Source organism: Mixia osmundae (assembly GCF_000708205.1).
Source record: "Mixia osmundae IAM 14324 unplaced genomic scaffold scaffold_14, whole genome shotgun sequence".
NCBI classification, from domain to species: Eukaryota; Fungi; Basidiomycota; class Mixiomycetes; order Mixiales; family Mixiaceae; genus Mixia; species Mixia osmundae.
Genome location: NW_014575550.1, coordinates 40,755 through 56,146, shown reverse-complemented (window position 1 = coordinate 56,146; position 15,392 = coordinate 40,755). Strand labels below are relative to the sequence as shown.

Below are 15,392 nucleotides of genomic sequence, written 5' to 3'. Positions count from 1 at the left end.
GCGCTGACGTGGAGTCATCGCCTTATCAATCAGATCAGTAGATGGCGCGTGTGGGGCGAACGGAGACGACAGCTGCGTCAGTTCCCGACGACCGAGATCCACATGGGCACTAGCATCGTTATGGAAGGACAAGATACGCCCGCTCTCAAGATCGTGCTAGGCGACGACAAAGACGTTGCCTATCGTAGTCGCGGAAAGTTGCTGCCTGAGGACCAGCAAAGCACCGAACCGCACATAATCAGAACCTTTGCAAATCTATCCCTGGCTGCCCGAGACGAGCGCCGGAAGAACAAGATCATGGAGCCTATGCCCGGTGTAACGCGTCCTGAATGCGTGGACTATGATGCCTACCTCGTCTGCGATGTCGAGGCAACGTGCGAAGACGGTGCAGGCTACACGTTCCCCAACGAGATCATCGAGCTTCCAATAACGATGCTGCGCTGGCGCAAGTGCGAACCGCGTCGAACGCTCAAAAAGATCCTGAACGAGTGGGAGCTCTATGTACATGCAGAGTTCCATACGTACGTGCAGCCAACGTGGAACAAGACGCTGAGCAAGTACTGCGAGGATCTGACGGGGATCAGTCAAGCCCAAGTCGATCGGGCTCCATCTTGGCGCGAGGCGCTCAAACTGCTGAGCGACTGGGTGCTTGCACATGGCATCCAGGGCAAGGGCAAGCTCAAAAGCTGCTTCATCACTGACGGCCCTTGGTGCGTTCTTCCCGGACCCGGTGCTGTGTTCCGTGCTGAACTTTCAGCAGGGATCTGCGCGATTTTGTTCCAAAGACTTGCTGGATCAATGGCGTTTCAGTACCGCCCATGATGACCGAGCGCTACATCGATCTGCGCCTTTGTGCAGCAACGTACTTCAAGATCCAGCCCAAGCTAGACAGCGCCAGAGCGCTGCGTATACCTCACCGCAAGCCGGATCGTATGGATGTTCCGAGTCTGCTCGACGCGCTCGGCCTGCCGCCTTTCGAAGGTCGTCAACACTCTGGCCGTGCTGATACGCGTAATACAGTATGTACAACATGCTCTGACCTTTGGAGACTCTACTGATGCAAGGGGCTAGGCGCGCGTCGTCATGGGGTTCGCCGACATTGGCTGGATCCTCATCCCTACTCTGCACGAATTGCCAAGATCGATTCCCAACAATCGCTGGCCATGGCAAAGTCGCTCGAGATCGCGACACATCATCTGGCCAGTGACTACTTCGACAGCACATGCCGGGCAGGCGCCGACGGCCAGAATGTGATGACGAGAAGACACTGAGGGTGACATTGTTTCTATGCTTGTGAAGGGGTCTTGTAGAGTATTAGATCATGGTTGTGTGGCGGCATCGCAAATGTCCTGAATAGCGTGATGAGCTTAGCCTGTACTCTGACGATTGAAAGCGGGCCTACCTCAATCATGCATTTTAGTCTGACAGGTAGAATGGTAGAGGAGTGTGATTGCAGTGGGACCAGGAGGTCCTCGATGGGCAGCTTCAGAGCCAGTAGGTGCGTCAAAAATCGACACGTAGCCTCGACTCTGTATTCAGCCAGATCTTGCTGTGCGGGCCGCATGCGGACGGCGCAATCATACAAAAAGCTTTTATCTACAAGCTCGGTCTTGTAGAGCTCGACGATGAAGATGATCAGACCAAAGTAGTGTCGCCTTGCTTTCTGCAGTGAGTAGTAGGCGTCTGAGAACATGATCGGCTTCCACTTTCGCATACTCTCGAGCGTGTTCTGACTTTCGTGGAGCCGACGAGTACATATACGCTCTATGCTGAGGACCTCATCGGGGCACGTGATGGCCGGATGCCGATCTGCAAGGCGCCGAACGAGTCGCGCGAACAAGGCGCTATACTGATGCTCATCGCATGCTTTGTCGAGTACCAAATCGAGCACTTGAGCCAGACACTCGGCTGAGAGATCGATGATGTGGGTTGAGATGCTCCCAAAGTTCTGAGAAGCTAGCTTGTTGAGCAAAAGACAGCTCTGGCGTCGAATCCTTTCGGATGGCGACTCGCTGGCGATGCCGGCTGCTCGTCGTTTCCACGGATTCGCTGATCGCCTGAGCGGCGCACTCGTGGTGACCGTGCTCACGGGCAGTACCTGCGCTTCATCCCTCGAGAGCACTCTCATTGTCAAGCGATTCGACGAGTGGCAATCGAACGCGACAGCTCTTGTTCGATAGCGCAGACGTCATGTGGACGCTGGACAGATCCTCCCTTCCTCATCGACTTCCTTCTGAGTCTCAGTCTGTTCGTCGGCATCACCGGCCATGGTCTATCGATGCAGTGTCCGCCACATTTTGGGGCCTTGTCTGCCCGCCGCTCTGTCGTGACCGCCAAGTTTCTTGAGCCTGTCGAATGGCTACTCGCGTTCGGGCTATGCACAAGTCGGCGCAAGTCAAAAGGTTGCAACCGACAGATCTCATTGTACTTCAACAAGTTTGCGATGTCTAGACACACAAACTCAGACAAGCTCAATAGCCTCCATCTGAACCCCTTTGAGCAATCAAACAGAGTGCTTCTCTGCAACGTCGACAGCTGCATCTGAAGGCCTTTGCTCCTGCCAGCGTCACCATCGAGTCCTGCGTTTGTGCAAGGGTCGAAGCCAAATCAAACTGCTGCATCGCTCAGAGTATCTGCGTGACATTCATGTGCGATCGCGGAACGCCGCAGGCTCCGTGTGAGACTAGGCCTGCGCTCGTACGCTCCCTTCGGCCAACCCAAACATCATGGTCTGGCTTATGGTGGTCGTACTGGGTGCCCTCAGCTTGACATCAGCTCGTCATTCGCATCGCGGTCGTGCAGACGCCGTGCTTGCTGCGCCGAGCATCAAAGTGACAGACAAACAAGTCACGCTTACGTCGTCTCGATACGGCACGAGAGTCGTGGTTGACCTGCTGGGCGCGAACGTACGAGAATGGACTAGCGACATCACACAAGCAACTGCAAGCAACCATCTGTTCAACGCCAAAGTAGCGAGGCCTCACACCCCCGCGCGTGGCGGAATCCCCATTTGCTTCCCTGCCTGGAGTCACGACGTTCGTGTGCAAACGGTACTAAGTGAGTCATGCTGACAATCTCGGCGCAGATCACAATCGATGATGAGCAATACACAAAGAAGTATACTTCTCATGGGCCGGCCTTCAACATGACATGGAAGTATGTGCCGGATGCAGTGCCAACTGATTCGCTCGCTTTCGAACTGGAGAGCAACGAGTACAGCAGAATCATGTACACGCCAGACTTCAAGCTGCGATACACCGTCAATGTCACTTCTCCAAACACGATCAACCTGACCTTGACCGCTACCAATCCTGCACGGGATCCCCAAGCTCCTGCTCTGCATATCACGCCCGCTCTTCATGCATACGTAGCAGTGGACAACGCAACGGATGCCGTCGTTTCTGGCGTGGAAGGTTTGCATTATCTTGATCAGACGGCGAACAACGTCGAACGTGTTCAGAAAGGAGCACTGACCTTCCCCGATGGGCTTCCGGTCAACAACATCTACAAATATGTCTCTACGCCCAAGTCCGCATCGCTGCGTCAAGGCGCAACAGCTATCGATGTCTCGGCACCCGGATTGGCCAATTTCCTCGTCTGGCAACCAGGCAGAGACGCACGAATTGAAGACTTTGGTCATGATACTTGGTACGTCTCTCACACGTCTGCGAGCCTCAAGATTGACATTGACCCAGGAACCGATTCGTCGCGCTCGAGCCCGGCACGGTCTTTGAGACTATTCGAGTCGCGCCGGGAGGCAGCTGGTCTGGCTCCGCTCAGTACTCAAGTCATGTCAGACCCTAAGGCCATTGCACACTTTGTCGCGCGGAATGGCAGGTAGCCACAGACTGCGTGTGGTACAGAGAGCACGTAGGTTCGAGTCCAAATCAGGTCGAGCTAAGCGCCGTAGACTTGGCGAGCTTCGACGTTGACGTACTCTAGATGAGCGAGAAATTCGGCAGCAGACATCTTCAGCAAACGCGCGGGATGAGCCTGTTATTTTGCCCTCTTGGATCGATGAGTGGGTGGCTTGAAGGTCGGCCAGTGATCAGAAAATTGACGCTAGTGCGATTGCCCGAGCCAATGCCAGACGCGTCGAGGACCGACGTCTGACAAAGTTACGCTAGGGGAGCCCGACGACCCTCTTCCTTTGTGACCAGTACTGCGGGAGGCGTGATCTGAGACGCTGGCAGAGGAGCTCGTGAAGATGAAAGACAATGGACTTTCCAATGACCATACAGTGGCTGAGTCAGTCAGGCCGCGAGCATGCATGGTGACCAGTGCTCAGGAGGCGCAGAGGGCTTTGGCTGTTCAGCATGGCCGTGATTGCTGCCTCGAGACTTGTGATGGCTTGTATCTGTGGTGTGCTTGTCATTGAGTGCGAGCTCGAGGCAGACTCGCTGGAAGTTGCGCAGCGAATTCACGTGGAACATAATATGGCGAGAGCCCGTGTGTCTGCTGAGCGCTAACGACTCCAAGGACAGCCGATCATCAATTCTAGAGGCATCTTGCCACTATGTAGTCGTGCATATAGTCTTCTGGGCGCTCACGACCGACCTGCCCGCCATCACCATGTTTGCTGCCGCTGACGCGTAGAGATTTGGGCCTCATGGACGAATTGGGAATGGCGGCTATGAGTAAGCACTAACTTTCTTCAACCTTATCGGCACTCGAGTCAATCAAGCTGAGTGCGAATATGTACAGGCTGACGAGAGAGAGGCTTCGTTCTCTATGAGCGCATTCAAAGCCTTGAGCGTCGCATGCGTGGCGCAGGATAAGTGAAGCTGGGTGATTGCGTGTCCCAGGCATAGAGCGCGTACCGATCGAATGCCGAAAGGCCAGCCAGTGAGCTCGGGCATATGATGTGGCAGATCGTGCAGTAAGTCTATCATCGCATCGGGCGTATCCTCATCGCCCAAATTTCCGATTCTTCTGACGTTCATGGTCGGTCTGTCGGTGCACAGTCTGAGCGACACTGTGCATTTGGTGAATCACTGACTGCGAGCGTCGATAAGGTGTGCAGGTACGCACAGTCGCAGAGTGAGTCTACGCAGCTTCAAGCACAATCCTGCGCTGTGTGCCAAGAAATGTACATGCTCGGGCTGACCGCTGAAGCTGATTTCGGCATATGAGAGGAGCCGCGTTCAAGCGATGGCATGCATTCATTGAGAGCATTGTGCAAGCTGACGGAGTTCGATCTTGCCCATGTATTCGGTGACATCAAGCCAGGTCTCGAGAGGCCATGCTTACGATGGCTTCTCGGCCATCTTGTCAACAGAAAGCGCGAAAGCGAGCAAGGTACCGTGAGCTCTGGCTGTCTGATCGATGAAGGAAGCGTGTCGCGTGATTTAGCGAAGACAGAGTGCCCGCAGGTGTGGATCCAAACGTATGGTGATGACAAAGTACTGAGCAAAAGACTTGCTGAAGCTGGGTAGATAGGAGGCCGGCAGACGCGCGCAGACGCATTGGACGACAAGTTGACACGTCGACACCAAAGTCTCAAAATTGCTCTCGCTACCTGTCTTCGATCACCCCAGACGCTGATGGCTTATGCCTGAGCCTGGCGTCAAGGGTGAGGCGCCTCTACCCACTCGTCCAAGTCATTGGCCTGCTAGCAGACCGCCGCAGCCGAACGAGTACCTTGGCGAGCATGAACGAGGCCAAGATGAGAAAGTGCTATTGCTCGCTTCGAATGCCCAGCCAAAGGGTCACGCGATCCAGCACACCTTTGTTCCTAGCACGTACAAACAGTACAGCAAAGATCAAGTGTCTATAGACCCCGAAAAATCACTTCGACTGGTCAGAGCTCCTGATTTTGCAAAAATTTGATTTCAAGCTGACTCGAGCTGGTTTAGGCTCATATAAGGCGAATGTATGACATTTGTCACATGCTCATCCAAAGAGGCGATCTTGCTCGAGCTAGCAGGGTCTGGACGGTCTTAGTCGGCTGTGACGAGGTCGATCTGCGTGCAATGTGGCAGATCAGCTTGCTCCTTGTCTCTCACAACAGCGCCTCACTCAACGTCGCACAGGGCGAGCAGCAAGTTCGTCTTCTCAAAGAGCTGTTTGCTCAATCAAAGAAGCCGGAGGAAGTGCGTCATACACGTACGCTCCTGCAGCAAGGCTCGCCTAACATACAGCGCGCAGCGAATCTCGTTCCTATGCGAAAGGATACAAGTGCTCATCATGCCCGGCATCGAGCGCTTCGATGATGCGCTTGCCGAACTAGAACTGTATCTGCCCTCTGAGCCTTTCATCGACTCGGGTCTGCTCCATCTCTACGCGGGATATATCAGCCTCTACCTGGCCCAACAAGCAGCGGACCGTGTCGATGATTCCGACGACATGGACGAAGATAGCGAAGCCGCACCATCCCTGATGGAGCACTTGCTCCAAGCTGGTCAGTATGCACTCATCAACACAGCTACGCGAAGCTTTCTCCGCGCTTCGACGCTCGAAGAGCCTTATGCACCCATAGCGAAAGACTGGCTTACTCTCATCGGCCACACGCCTCCTTAGTGAACAATGCATCGACGTCTCCCAAACACTGTCTGCGCTCGAGCGATGAACAATATCCAAGGCCCATTCGAAGCCTCTTCTGCCCACCCGTCTCTTCTGCTCTGCAGAATTGAGTCAATCCATGGCTGCAAGGGGTCAAAATGATATTATAAATGGCCAAGACAAATGCCAAAGGTCTCTCCAAAGGTCGCTGTCTTACCGCACGAGCAATGGTATGGCATGCATTACCCGATTGACTCACAATCATCAAAATCTCGAGCCTGTCTATCGTCCTGTGGGCGCGTGAACAGCAGTGGACGTCCTGCGCTCAGCACTAGCCTGCACGACTTCGCCTCACTCCTGTCAGCTCATTCTGCAGGACGACACACAGCTTGGAAGCATGCCGTCTTATCAGCTGGGATCTACATACCTTACAGATCTTGCGCTCATTAAAACGGCAAAGACTCGAAAAGTCCGACTTTCGCTATCAGCACGAGCGAAAGCCTTGACCGTCGATAGATAGTAGTCGAGACGATATCCCTTTGCTGCTGATCAGCTGACGTCTTGGCCGGGCTAGCGAACGCTACCGAAGAGTCCAAGTGCATCTCCGGTGACGTCCGCAAGGCGAACAAGCCGTCACATGCGCAGACGCGAAGTTCCTACAAGACGGCCTCTTTCTGACATTGGATCTCCAATTCTCATAGATTCGTGTCCTGGTATTGGCCAAGAATGACACGTCGGAGCTCCTTCTGTTCACAGAGGTCGAGAACCGGCGGCGCACCGTCAAATGCGCAGAGTCTTTTGTCATTTGTGTCTCTATCGTTTGCATTTACTCGATCGAGGTCAATATTGAATGACTCGACATCTATGCAAGCATGAATCTATGCATTCTCTGGTTGCACAGCTAGCCTTGAAATGGCAGATCGAAGCGCTTCGCCTGAGAGCAGCAATAAGCACAGAGCAATGCAAAGTGTCGAGCTTACTTCTGCTACGCCGCCAGCTGCATATCCTGTCCCTTCCCTAGAGAGCTCCAGTATGGTCGCAGGCAAAGGCTGATCCACTTTTTCAGAACTCTTCTTCGATTTCGATGATTTGGACTCGATGATCAACGGCGTGTCGCATTGTGGGCATTGGCCTGATGGGCGTGAGAGCGTAACAGTGCACGTTTGGCTGTAGCAGCAGCACAAGGATGAGCAGTCTATACGCAACCCATTTGCTGTCCTACCATATCACATGTCCGCAAGGTCTGTGTGCAAACACTTTTGTATTTTGCGTTATCGTCCGTCGACATGGTCCGCAGATGAAAGACGACTCGCTGGCGGTCGTTGCACTGCCTGACGTCTCGCCGTTGTCGTTCGCAGCAGTGAACCTGACTTCGAACAGGTCTTTCAGACTGAGGGGATGAGGCGGCTTGGTACAATGACAGACTGTCTGCTGAGGTACATCAGGCAATCGTGTCGGCTTGGCTGCAGGCGTCAGAGAAGGCTACATGCGCTCGTCAGTATAGTGAGGCGCTAGATTGGGGCAGACATACGAGCCAGAATGACGGCAGCTTGTCCTTTCTGCGATTATTCTGTTCGATTGCGATCTGCGCAAGAGCCTGATCCTCCGCTTCGCGCTGTAGTTGGTCTATGTCTCCCTGCTCGACCTTGAATTTCCTCTTTGTACTCTTTTCATCAGCCGGCGGTGCCTCGATCGCGAGACTAGTCGAAGTACTAGGGGCGGGCGTTGAGGTCGCAGAACTAGATTTGCCTATCCCTCGTGTACTCTGCGATTGTTCGAATTCGGCCAAGACTCTCGCTCTGGCCTTTGATCTTGCTTCCGCTTGTTCTTGCTCTTCTTGCTCTCGCACTCGTTGGACGACTAGCTGTTGTCGTTTGGCCTCTTTCTTCTGGGTCAGGAGCGAGTTGACGATACATTCGTGGCAGAAGAGATGGCCCTGTGTGCACGATCGTGGATCTCTTGCTCGTTGGAGACACAGCGCACAGGCGTCAAAGTTGCGCATCGAGTCGGCGCCGAGTCTTTCGGTCTGAGTGCCATAGTGCTTGATGTTCCGCTCATGGTTTCTGTCAATGCCTGCTGATCAGACTATCGCGATCACATTGACATGCTCGAGACTTGCGAGAGGTACTGTCGAGCTGTGCTGTTGCGCGAGTGCTTGACCATGCTGTCGGCTTGGCTGGTCAACCGGTCACGTCACTTCCTCACTTTCTTTTACGCGTCGGCGCACGGCGCTCGAGTATAAAATCAACAGCTCAGGATTTGAGATTGCCCGATGAGACTGGCGTGTACGACTGCATACATTGTGACAAGAACCTGTGTATGTTTGCTGTTCTCGAATATCCCAAAGTCGTCTAGAGCTTTGCACCCTGGATCTCGGCAATCTTGACTGCCTGACGGATACCAAGGTCCAACATAATCTCTTCCGAACCACCAGGGATGGCGTATGCTCTCACCTGCCCATCGATAAGCCAAAGAGCAAGAAAGCGAAAGCGATCTGCTTACTTCGCGGTATAGTCGCTCGACTTTCTCGGCCTGACCGCCACGCGTGTACGCGAGACCGCCGAAGATCTGAGCAGCTTCGCGCGCGCAGTATTCGAATGTCTGCGTGCTTCGTGCTTTTCTATATTGCCAGACGCGATCAGCACATGCGAAGAGCTGTTCAGGCAGACATACAGCAAGGCAATCGGACCACCGCCACGGAGCATGAGGTCATCGTCGTCATAGTGCTTGGATTGGTAGATCATGGCTTCTAGCCAGCTCTGGCAAGCCTCGATCTGTCCCGCCATGTGACCGAACTTGTTGCGGATGACAGGGTGATCCCTCAAGAGAACGCCGAAAGTCTTCCGCTTCGAGGCGTACTTCATCGCTTCTTCGTAGCAGACGCGAGCGAAACGCGTGGCCTGCATCGCGATACCCAGTCTTTCTGCGTTGAAGTTGGCCATGACGAGCTGGAAGCCCTTGCCCTCTTCGCCGAGCAAGTTCTCGACGGGCACCTTGACGTCTTCGAACGTGACGTAAGATGTACCTGAGGACCATGCACCTGAGCAGTCCATCTTGCGAGTGTTGACGCCGCCGAAAGAGCGCTCGACGAGCAGGAGAGAGATACCGCCGTAGCCTTTGCCGCCTGTGCGGACTGCGACAGTGAAGTACTCGCAGTAGATGCCGTTGGTGATCCACTTCTTTTCACCGTTGACGATGTAGTGCTTGCCATCCGCCGTCTTCTCTGCCGTCGTCGTGAGATTGGCGACATCAGAACCTCCAGAGGGTTCAGTGATTGCCAGGCAGATTCGCTTTGTGCCTGAGAGGCAGGCAGGTGCAACACGATCCTTCATTTCCTGCGAGCCAAAACGGAGAATGGGCGGAAGACCGATGCCAACTGTACTGGAGGTCAGAATGAGCTGGTGCACGCACGAACGACTTACGGCCGCCGATCAATGCCCACATGACACCACCCGAACCTGTTCGGCATAGCTCGTCACACACGATGTAGCCTATGATCTTCGTCAGCTCCGATGGTCTCTTCAAGGGCAAAGGACATACTGTGGAATCCATCCCATTCTGCGGGATCGACGCCGCCGGGCACCGGGATGCCCTTGGCGTAGTCGGTCGGCCAGTGGTGCGAGACGACGGCAGCGAGAATGCCTGCCTTGGCGCATTTTTCGATCATGGCAGGAGGGATCTCCTTCGCTTCCTCCCATTCGTGGCAGTTGGGCATGAGCTCGCGCTCTGTAAAGTCGCGCATGTACGTTCGCACGCGACGGTGAGAGTCATTGTAATATGGCGATGCCCAATCCTGGTACCATTGAGGATCACCAAAGGGTACCATGTCTCTGTGTGTCACCGCTGTTAGTGACGCTTCGGCACACAAGAGAGTCTACATACCCAAAGTAGGTTGTGTCTTCATCGTAATTCAGTGCAGCGGTGTCACTTTGACCACCACCGCCAACATCAACGACATCGCCTCCGCCGACTGCATCGCTTCTCAGCCAGGATCAAGGACTTGCAGATGGAAAGTACGCACCTGTGCCGATCTTGAGCTTGCCGCCAGACTTCTCGAGAATGGCCTTGTTGTGAAATTTCCAGAACTGCTCGCTCGAGTCTGTACCCGCATGCTTCAACAGGATCTTCTTGCCGCCCTGTACCAGCTGTGAGCATAGGCTTCATCGACAAGCACACAAGACGTACTGGATGCTTGTCGAGAAAGCTGGTTACATCTATCCCGCGAGCTTAGCACAATGAACCAATCAGACCGATCGCAATTACCATAGACACCTGCGTGCGCTTGTCAGCTCAGCAAGTGTCTAGCGAAGAGGTACACGAACCTCCATCTACGATGATCCAGGCATCCTTCTCGGACGTGTGCTTTGCAACCTCGTTGGCTTCAAATGTCTGATCGCGCAACAAGATTGTCAGCTCTGTGCTCTCAATACGCGCAGCTGCGCCGGTCCATTCGGCGACGAGGTATTTCAGAAGTCGGTCAGGAAACGAGACAGGCGAGGAGGACGTAGCTCTCGCATAGCGCGCGCTGCGTTGTTGAGGCTGAAAGGCGTCTCGAAAGTCGCCGAAAGCTTATATGTTGTCGTACCGAATGGCATTGCCGTTTTGTTCGGTGCATAGCTGCTAAATTCAACGTACTGCAAGGTTGGATGCTTGTGACTGCGCGATGGTCGCTGCTAGTAGCTTGAGAAGGGCTCGATCGCTTGGGCACGAGCATGCTGAGGCCGCTCGGATGGCAGGGGGATGACGATAGGAAAGAAGACATTTGTCTTCAGAAGCTATTCACCTTGCTCATGCTGTCTGGCTGAGATCGTCGACGTCTCTCTTGCGTCGTCAGACAAAAGTTCTTGTCGTGCTACCCCGGTCCGTCGGCGACCTTGGTTGAAACGCCGAACCCCCACAATCGCGTCAATAAGCCGGTGATAGGCGCCAGTCCCGTGCATTTCAGACTGAGCACGTATTTCGATAGACGCTTGCCCTTACTCGCGGACGGACTTGCAGCAATTCAACGATGGCCGCTCGGGCTGTACATCTGCGTGTTCATTGCGCTCCGAACCTGTTCAGACATACTGCGTTTCAGTCTCTACTCGAAGCATTTCTACGCGATCGCAGAGCCTCTGCTGAAGAGGACCGTCTTAATTCCGCCAAGCTCAGCACGTCTGTATTCATGTTTCGAGAACTGCAAGCGCTCGTCTCAATGTGCCGCCGTATCCGTGTGCACGCGCACGTGCAATGCATCGCGAGGGAGCCGAGCCATGTCGAGATCGGCATAGTGTACAATTCCTCTAAAGAGCCCGAGGCAGGGATGTTGCGTCTACATCATATGCCACATACGGACATGAACTCTCCTGCTACCCGGGGCACCGTTCCATTCGGGTAGTCGCTGCGCATCGGTCCTGCTGACACAAAGCTGACACCGCCAGTGACTCGCATGCGACGCTGATCGTATTGACTCCTTTGCTCAGATCCGAGTACCTTGATCGGTTGGATGAGTTCATGGTACAAATACATGTCGCTCTGGGCATGGCGCCGTCCTTTACTGACGCTTTGACAGCCTGATTGGTACGACCCACGTCGCTCGTTATTCAAGCAGTTGGGGTATCCAGATGTTCCTTGCATCTATCCATGCCATCTACGCTACCCAGATCGTAAGGCTCGCGACAATGTCATTTACCGCTGTCTACTCGCGCCAGCGCGTGCCGTCATGCGAATGCACAGACGCGGAATCACTCGCATCAGGTCTGGCTGAATCACGCGCTACATGCAATTATCGCATGTCAGTCGATCGCGCGCTATGGGCAAGTATTGCACGTAATCATAGGCGATGACGACAGCCTGCGACAGCTTGGGCTGTCGCACAACGCGTGTGAGGGTAAGGGCTAGATGGCCAGACGAGCCTTCCGTGAACCGTCTCAATAGTCCCCGCGCCATCATCATTAACAGTAACTGACCGTACCTTTATGCTTACCCGATGTCGCCAAAACCGTCAGGATGCCTTCGACGCGTCTGCACAATTCTGCTTATATGTGTTGCTGCCATCTCTCCTCCACTTCAAAACCGTTTCCTACTCGCTCGCTCACAAGTCGACGTGCAAGTACTCGCACACTCTTTAAAGCCATCTTCGCACAAGACCAATACTCACCAGAGCACGCCACCATGTTCGCCGCCGAATTCATTGCCCATCTCGAGTCAGTTGCCCAGCCTGCTTGACACATACTCACTGACCTAACAATGCCGTGCAGAGCTCGTCTGCGTCAGGAGCTAGCAGCCAAGAAGGCTGCGCCTCAACAAAAGAGTGTCGCGACGCCGTTCTTTGTCGAGGCGGCCTGCAGTGTGATCAATTCCCAGGGCGGTCTGGATGTCAGTGTCTTCGTCGGCGTGCATCCCAGGTCCAAGAGTGGCCATCTGTCTTGCGTCCGCGCCGGATCTTATGGCCAGCCTCGCTGGTACCTCATGGAATGGCTCGCCTCTCCGAAACAATTCGAGCACCTCGTCGAGCTCGAAGGCATCCTGGAAGCGCTGGCAGCAATACGCAAGGGTCCCGTCGAACTGCCCAAATACAATCTCACGATCTTCAGCCCGTCTATCTCTATCATCTCGATGATCAATGGCACGGTCATGGACATCAAGGAGGAAGCTTTCCGAGTCTGTCGCGCTCAGGACAGACCTACGCCTATCTTTGAGATCAACATCGAAGCTCGCCGCCTCAAGGTGGATTAGCGCTTCACACGCCCTGCCGCCATGAGAAGCCGACGAAAAGTGCAGCAGGCGGTCTTTGGCACTGTGAACCCATCTTGGATCTGATCTCTGCCGCTGTTGTTATCATATGCAGCCGCGGCTTCTGTGTTCACAGATTTTCGCAGCGACCCCATCTGCGAGCTCGAAGGCACGCGAATACGGACGGAGCGCCGTTAACCTTGCGCCCTTACGTTACTCGGCCGAACATTGTCGGGTTTAATCGGGAACGCGTGCGCAGATAACGCTAATGAATAGACAAACCTCGCTTGCTTACTACATGACTCCTTGCTGCTATAATAAGCCGGCAGATCTGGTATCCGACTTTCTCTCTACGTACAGACCAGCACAATGTCGGCGAGCTCAGCAGACGCTCATGATGAGAAGACATCTTCGCATACCGCCAGCTTGAACGAGCACGACACCGGCGTGCCTGATTTTGAGCCTGTGCCGAGCGAGAAGCTCGCGGAAGAAGGCAAGGCAGGCGCAGCACCAGAAAGAGACGAAGCAGCAATCTTCGCGGCCGGCTATGACAAGGTCAGCCTTTCGACGCGAAATGCTCGCGTTTTGTTGACTTTGCATCATTTCTAGGGCTGGCGAGGGTGGGCCACAGTCGGAGGAGCCTGGGTCGTACTGTTCTGCACATTCGGATATGGTGCGCTGCCCTACTTCGAGAATCTACCTCGCTCACGCAGTCGCAGTCAACGCGTTTGGCGTCTATCAACAGTTCTACTCGGCAGGCTACTTGCACGAGAGCAACAGCTCGATCAGTTGGGTGGGAACAGTCCAGCTCTTCTTCATGTTCAGCTGTGGTAAATTATCTGCCTTCGCGACTCTCTGCTATCCTCACAGTAACGAGCAGGCATGGTCGTCGGTAAATTGTTCGATGAGGGATACTTCCGCGCACTTACAATCTGCGGCTCGGTGCTGTACACATTCAGTATTTTCATGCTCTCGCTCTCAAAGTCATACGTCGAAGTCTTCCTTGCGCAAGGTGTAGCAGCCGGTCTGGGCCTCGGCCTCCTCTTCCTGCCAAGCGTCAGCGTGATCGCCCACTGGTTCAGAAAGCGACGCGCTCTGGCGATCGGGGTCGTCGTCAGCGGTTCGTCCATCGGCGGTGTTTGCTGGCCCATCTTCCTCAACAAGCGTCTCGAGAGGTATCTCTTCCTCAGCCTGCGTGCTTGCTGGGGGCGCTCATACGCTTGCTCAGGACCGACTTTGGATCAGCTGTGCGCGAGAATGCCTATCTTATCCTCGGACTACTCGTTATTGCCAATCTGCTCATGAAGCCAAGACTTCCCGGCAAGAAGCACCGACCAGCAGGACTGCAGCTACCTCCGCCTGACTTCAAGGCGATCTTGACCCACCCTGCTTGGCAAGTCGCGGTCGCAGGCACCTTCTTCGTCATGTGGGGCATCTTCTTTCCCTTCTTCTTCGTCGAAATCTTCAGTCTCGACAAGGGTATCGATCAAAATCTTTCATTCTACACTCTGGCGATCCTGTAAGCTTTGCTTGATCTGGCACATGGACCGCACTAAATGCCATGTGAGACAGAAACAGCGCAAGCACCTTTGGGCGAGTGCTTCCCAACTTCACAGCGGACAAGATTGGTGCATACAACATGATGATACCTTCCGTCGGCATTACGGGCATCATGATCTTCGTGCTGCTCGCGTGCGGCAGTCCTGGCGGCATCGTGGCCTTTTGCATCCTATTCGGTCTATTCTGTGAGCCTCCTTGCGTCAGGGTCAGCACAAGCTGACGCGCACTGTAGCTGGCGCTTTCGTATCACTGATGCCGAGCATATTCGTGGCTCTCTCCCGCCATCCTGGAGAGATCGGTGTCAGAATGGGTCTAGCGTAAGTTGTTGCACCATCTGACATTGATCGATTGCTTACGATGAGAGTACAGTTGGGCCATTGTATCTATTGCAGCATTGACGGGCGTGCCCATCACTGGCGCCCTGCTAGGGTCGACAGAATATACATTCTGGAAGCCGGTCGTCTTCTCTGGGGTATGTTCCTTCCCCTCTGTATGACACTTGACTGACCCCGAGTCTGCAGACCACGGTATGCTTCGGTACGTGCCTTATGGCCGTCTCGCGCCAGCTCCGATATCGCGAGCTTGCTGCACAAGGCAAAGTCGACTGGCGGCTCTGA

General features: G+C 54.4%; 9 protein-coding genes across 9 annotated transcripts; 5 read left to right on the top strand and 4 right to left on the bottom strand.

Annotated features, from left to right (window-relative positions):
- The first annotated feature begins 89 nt into the window (after positions 1-89).
- L969DRAFT_67429 (uncharacterized protein) lies at positions 90-1,454 on the top strand. The gene is made up of 4 exons (XM_014709539.1): positions 90-710; positions 761-1,019; positions 1,072-1,349; positions 1,403-1,454. The coding sequence occupies exons 1-3, from the start codon at positions 103-105 to the stop codon at positions 1,252-1,254; spliced, it is 1,050 nt and encodes a 349-aa protein (XP_014565025.1). The 5' UTR covers positions 90-102; the 3' UTR covers positions 1,255-1,349; positions 1,403-1,454.
- On the bottom strand, positions 1,071-2,596 carry L969DRAFT_255376 (uncharacterized protein). The gene is made up of 2 exons (XM_014709538.1): positions 1,403-2,596; positions 1,071-1,349 (listed from the first exon to the last, which is right to left on the bottom strand). The coding sequence occupies exons 1-2, from the start codon at positions 2,126-2,128 to the stop codon at positions 1,320-1,322; spliced, it is 756 nt and encodes a 251-aa protein (XP_014565024.1). The 5' UTR covers positions 2,129-2,596; the 3' UTR covers positions 1,071-1,319.
- A 130-nt stretch (positions 2,597-2,726) lies between these two features.
- On the top strand, positions 2,727-3,804 carry L969DRAFT_55001 (uncharacterized protein; the record flags this gene model as incomplete). The annotated part of the gene is made up of 3 exons (XM_014709537.1): positions 2,727-3,035; positions 3,086-3,648; positions 3,696-3,804. The coding sequence occupies 3 exons, from the start codon at positions 2,727-2,729 to the stop codon at positions 3,802-3,804; spliced, it is 981 nt and encodes a 326-aa protein (XP_014565023.1).
- Positions 3,805-5,550: 1,746 nt separating this feature from the next.
- On the top strand, positions 5,551-6,519 carry L969DRAFT_20186 (uncharacterized protein; the record flags this gene model as incomplete). The annotated part of the gene is made up of 3 exons (XM_014709497.1): positions 5,551-5,799; positions 5,856-6,092; positions 6,148-6,519. The coding sequence occupies 3 exons, from the start codon at positions 5,551-5,553 to the stop codon at positions 6,517-6,519; spliced, it is 858 nt and encodes a 285-aa protein (XP_014564983.1).
- Positions 6,520-6,947: 428 nt separating this feature from the next.
- L969DRAFT_97184 (uncharacterized protein) lies at positions 6,948-7,306 on the bottom strand (the record flags this gene model as incomplete). Its single annotated transcript, XM_014709536.1, has 2 exons — positions 6,948-7,157; positions 7,280-7,306. 2 exons carry the CDS (start codon positions 7,304-7,306, stop codon positions 6,948-6,950), a joined length of 237 nt encoding a protein of 78 aa, XP_014565022.1.
- On the bottom strand, positions 7,303-8,698 carry L969DRAFT_90761 (uncharacterized protein). The gene is made up of 5 exons (XM_014709535.1): positions 8,621-8,698; positions 8,033-8,564; positions 7,724-7,983; positions 7,482-7,668; positions 7,303-7,435 (listed from the first exon to the last, which is right to left on the bottom strand). The coding sequence occupies exons 1-5, from the start codon at positions 8,662-8,664 to the stop codon at positions 7,403-7,405; spliced, it is 1,056 nt and encodes a 351-aa protein (XP_014565021.1). The 5' UTR covers positions 8,665-8,698; the 3' UTR covers positions 7,303-7,402.
- A 154-nt stretch (positions 8,699-8,852) lies between these two features.
- Positions 8,853-11,215, bottom strand: L969DRAFT_97181 (uncharacterized protein; the record flags this gene model as incomplete). Its single annotated transcript, XM_014709534.1, has 10 exons — positions 8,853-8,954; positions 9,004-9,121; positions 9,175-9,877; positions 9,924-9,992; positions 10,042-10,331; positions 10,384-10,471; positions 10,523-10,637; positions 10,687-10,715; positions 10,824-11,051; positions 11,137-11,215. 10 exons carry the CDS (start codon positions 11,213-11,215, stop codon positions 8,853-8,855), a joined length of 1,821 nt encoding a protein of 606 aa, XP_014565020.1.
- A 1,439-nt stretch (positions 11,216-12,654) lies between these two features.
- Positions 12,655-13,218, top strand: L969DRAFT_97180 (uncharacterized protein; the record flags this gene model as incomplete). Its single annotated transcript, XM_014709533.1, has 2 exons — positions 12,655-12,686; positions 12,741-13,218. The coding sequence occupies 2 exons, from the start codon at positions 12,655-12,657 to the stop codon at positions 13,216-13,218; spliced, it is 510 nt and encodes a 169-aa protein (XP_014565019.1).
- A 279-nt stretch (positions 13,219-13,497) lies between these two features.
- L969DRAFT_26521 (uncharacterized protein) lies at positions 13,498-15,392 on the top strand (the record flags this gene model as incomplete). Its single annotated transcript, XM_014709514.1, has 9 exons — positions 13,498-13,770; positions 13,825-13,888; positions 13,935-14,045; positions 14,096-14,390; positions 14,444-14,734; positions 14,788-14,960; positions 15,008-15,092; positions 15,145-15,247; positions 15,297-15,392. Exons 1-9 carry the CDS (start codon positions 13,585-13,587, stop codon positions 15,390-15,392), a joined length of 1,404 nt encoding a protein of 467 aa, XP_014565000.1. The 5' UTR covers positions 13,498-13,584.

Excerpts from the sequence above, each read along its gene's own strand:
- L969DRAFT_255376 (XM_014709538.1), bottom strand. The coding sequence starts at position 2,128 with ATGAGAGTGCTCTCGAGGGATGAAGCGCAGGTACTGCCCGTGAGCACG. Across the intron at positions 1,350-1,402 it reads GACTAAAATGCATGATTGAG|GACATTTGCGATGCCGCCAC; the intron begins GTAGGCCCGCTT and ends CACGCTATTCAG.
- L969DRAFT_67429 (XM_014709539.1), top strand. The coding sequence starts at position 103 with ATGGGCACTAGCATCGTTATGGAAGGACAAGATACGCCCGCTCTCAAG. Across the intron at positions 711-760 it reads TTCATCACTGACGGCCCTTG|GGATCTGCGCGATTTTGTTC; the intron begins GTGCGTTCTTCC and ends AACTTTCAGCAG. Across the intron at positions 1,020-1,071 it reads GTGCTGATACGCGTAATACA|GCGCGCGTCGTCATGGGGTT; the intron begins GTATGTACAACA and ends GCAAGGGGCTAG.
- L969DRAFT_90761 (XM_014709535.1), bottom strand. The coding sequence starts at position 8,664 with ATGGTCAAGCACTCGCGCAACAGCACAGCTCGACAGTACCTCTC. Across the intron at positions 7,984-8,032 it reads AGCTGCCGTCATTCTGGCTC|CCTTCTCTGACGCCTGCAGC; the intron begins GTATGTCTGCCC and ends GAGCGCATGTAG. Across the intron at positions 7,669-7,723 it reads CCTTGCGGACATGTGATATG|CCAAACGTGCACTGTTACGC; the intron begins GTAGGACAGCAA and ends CTGCTGCTACAG.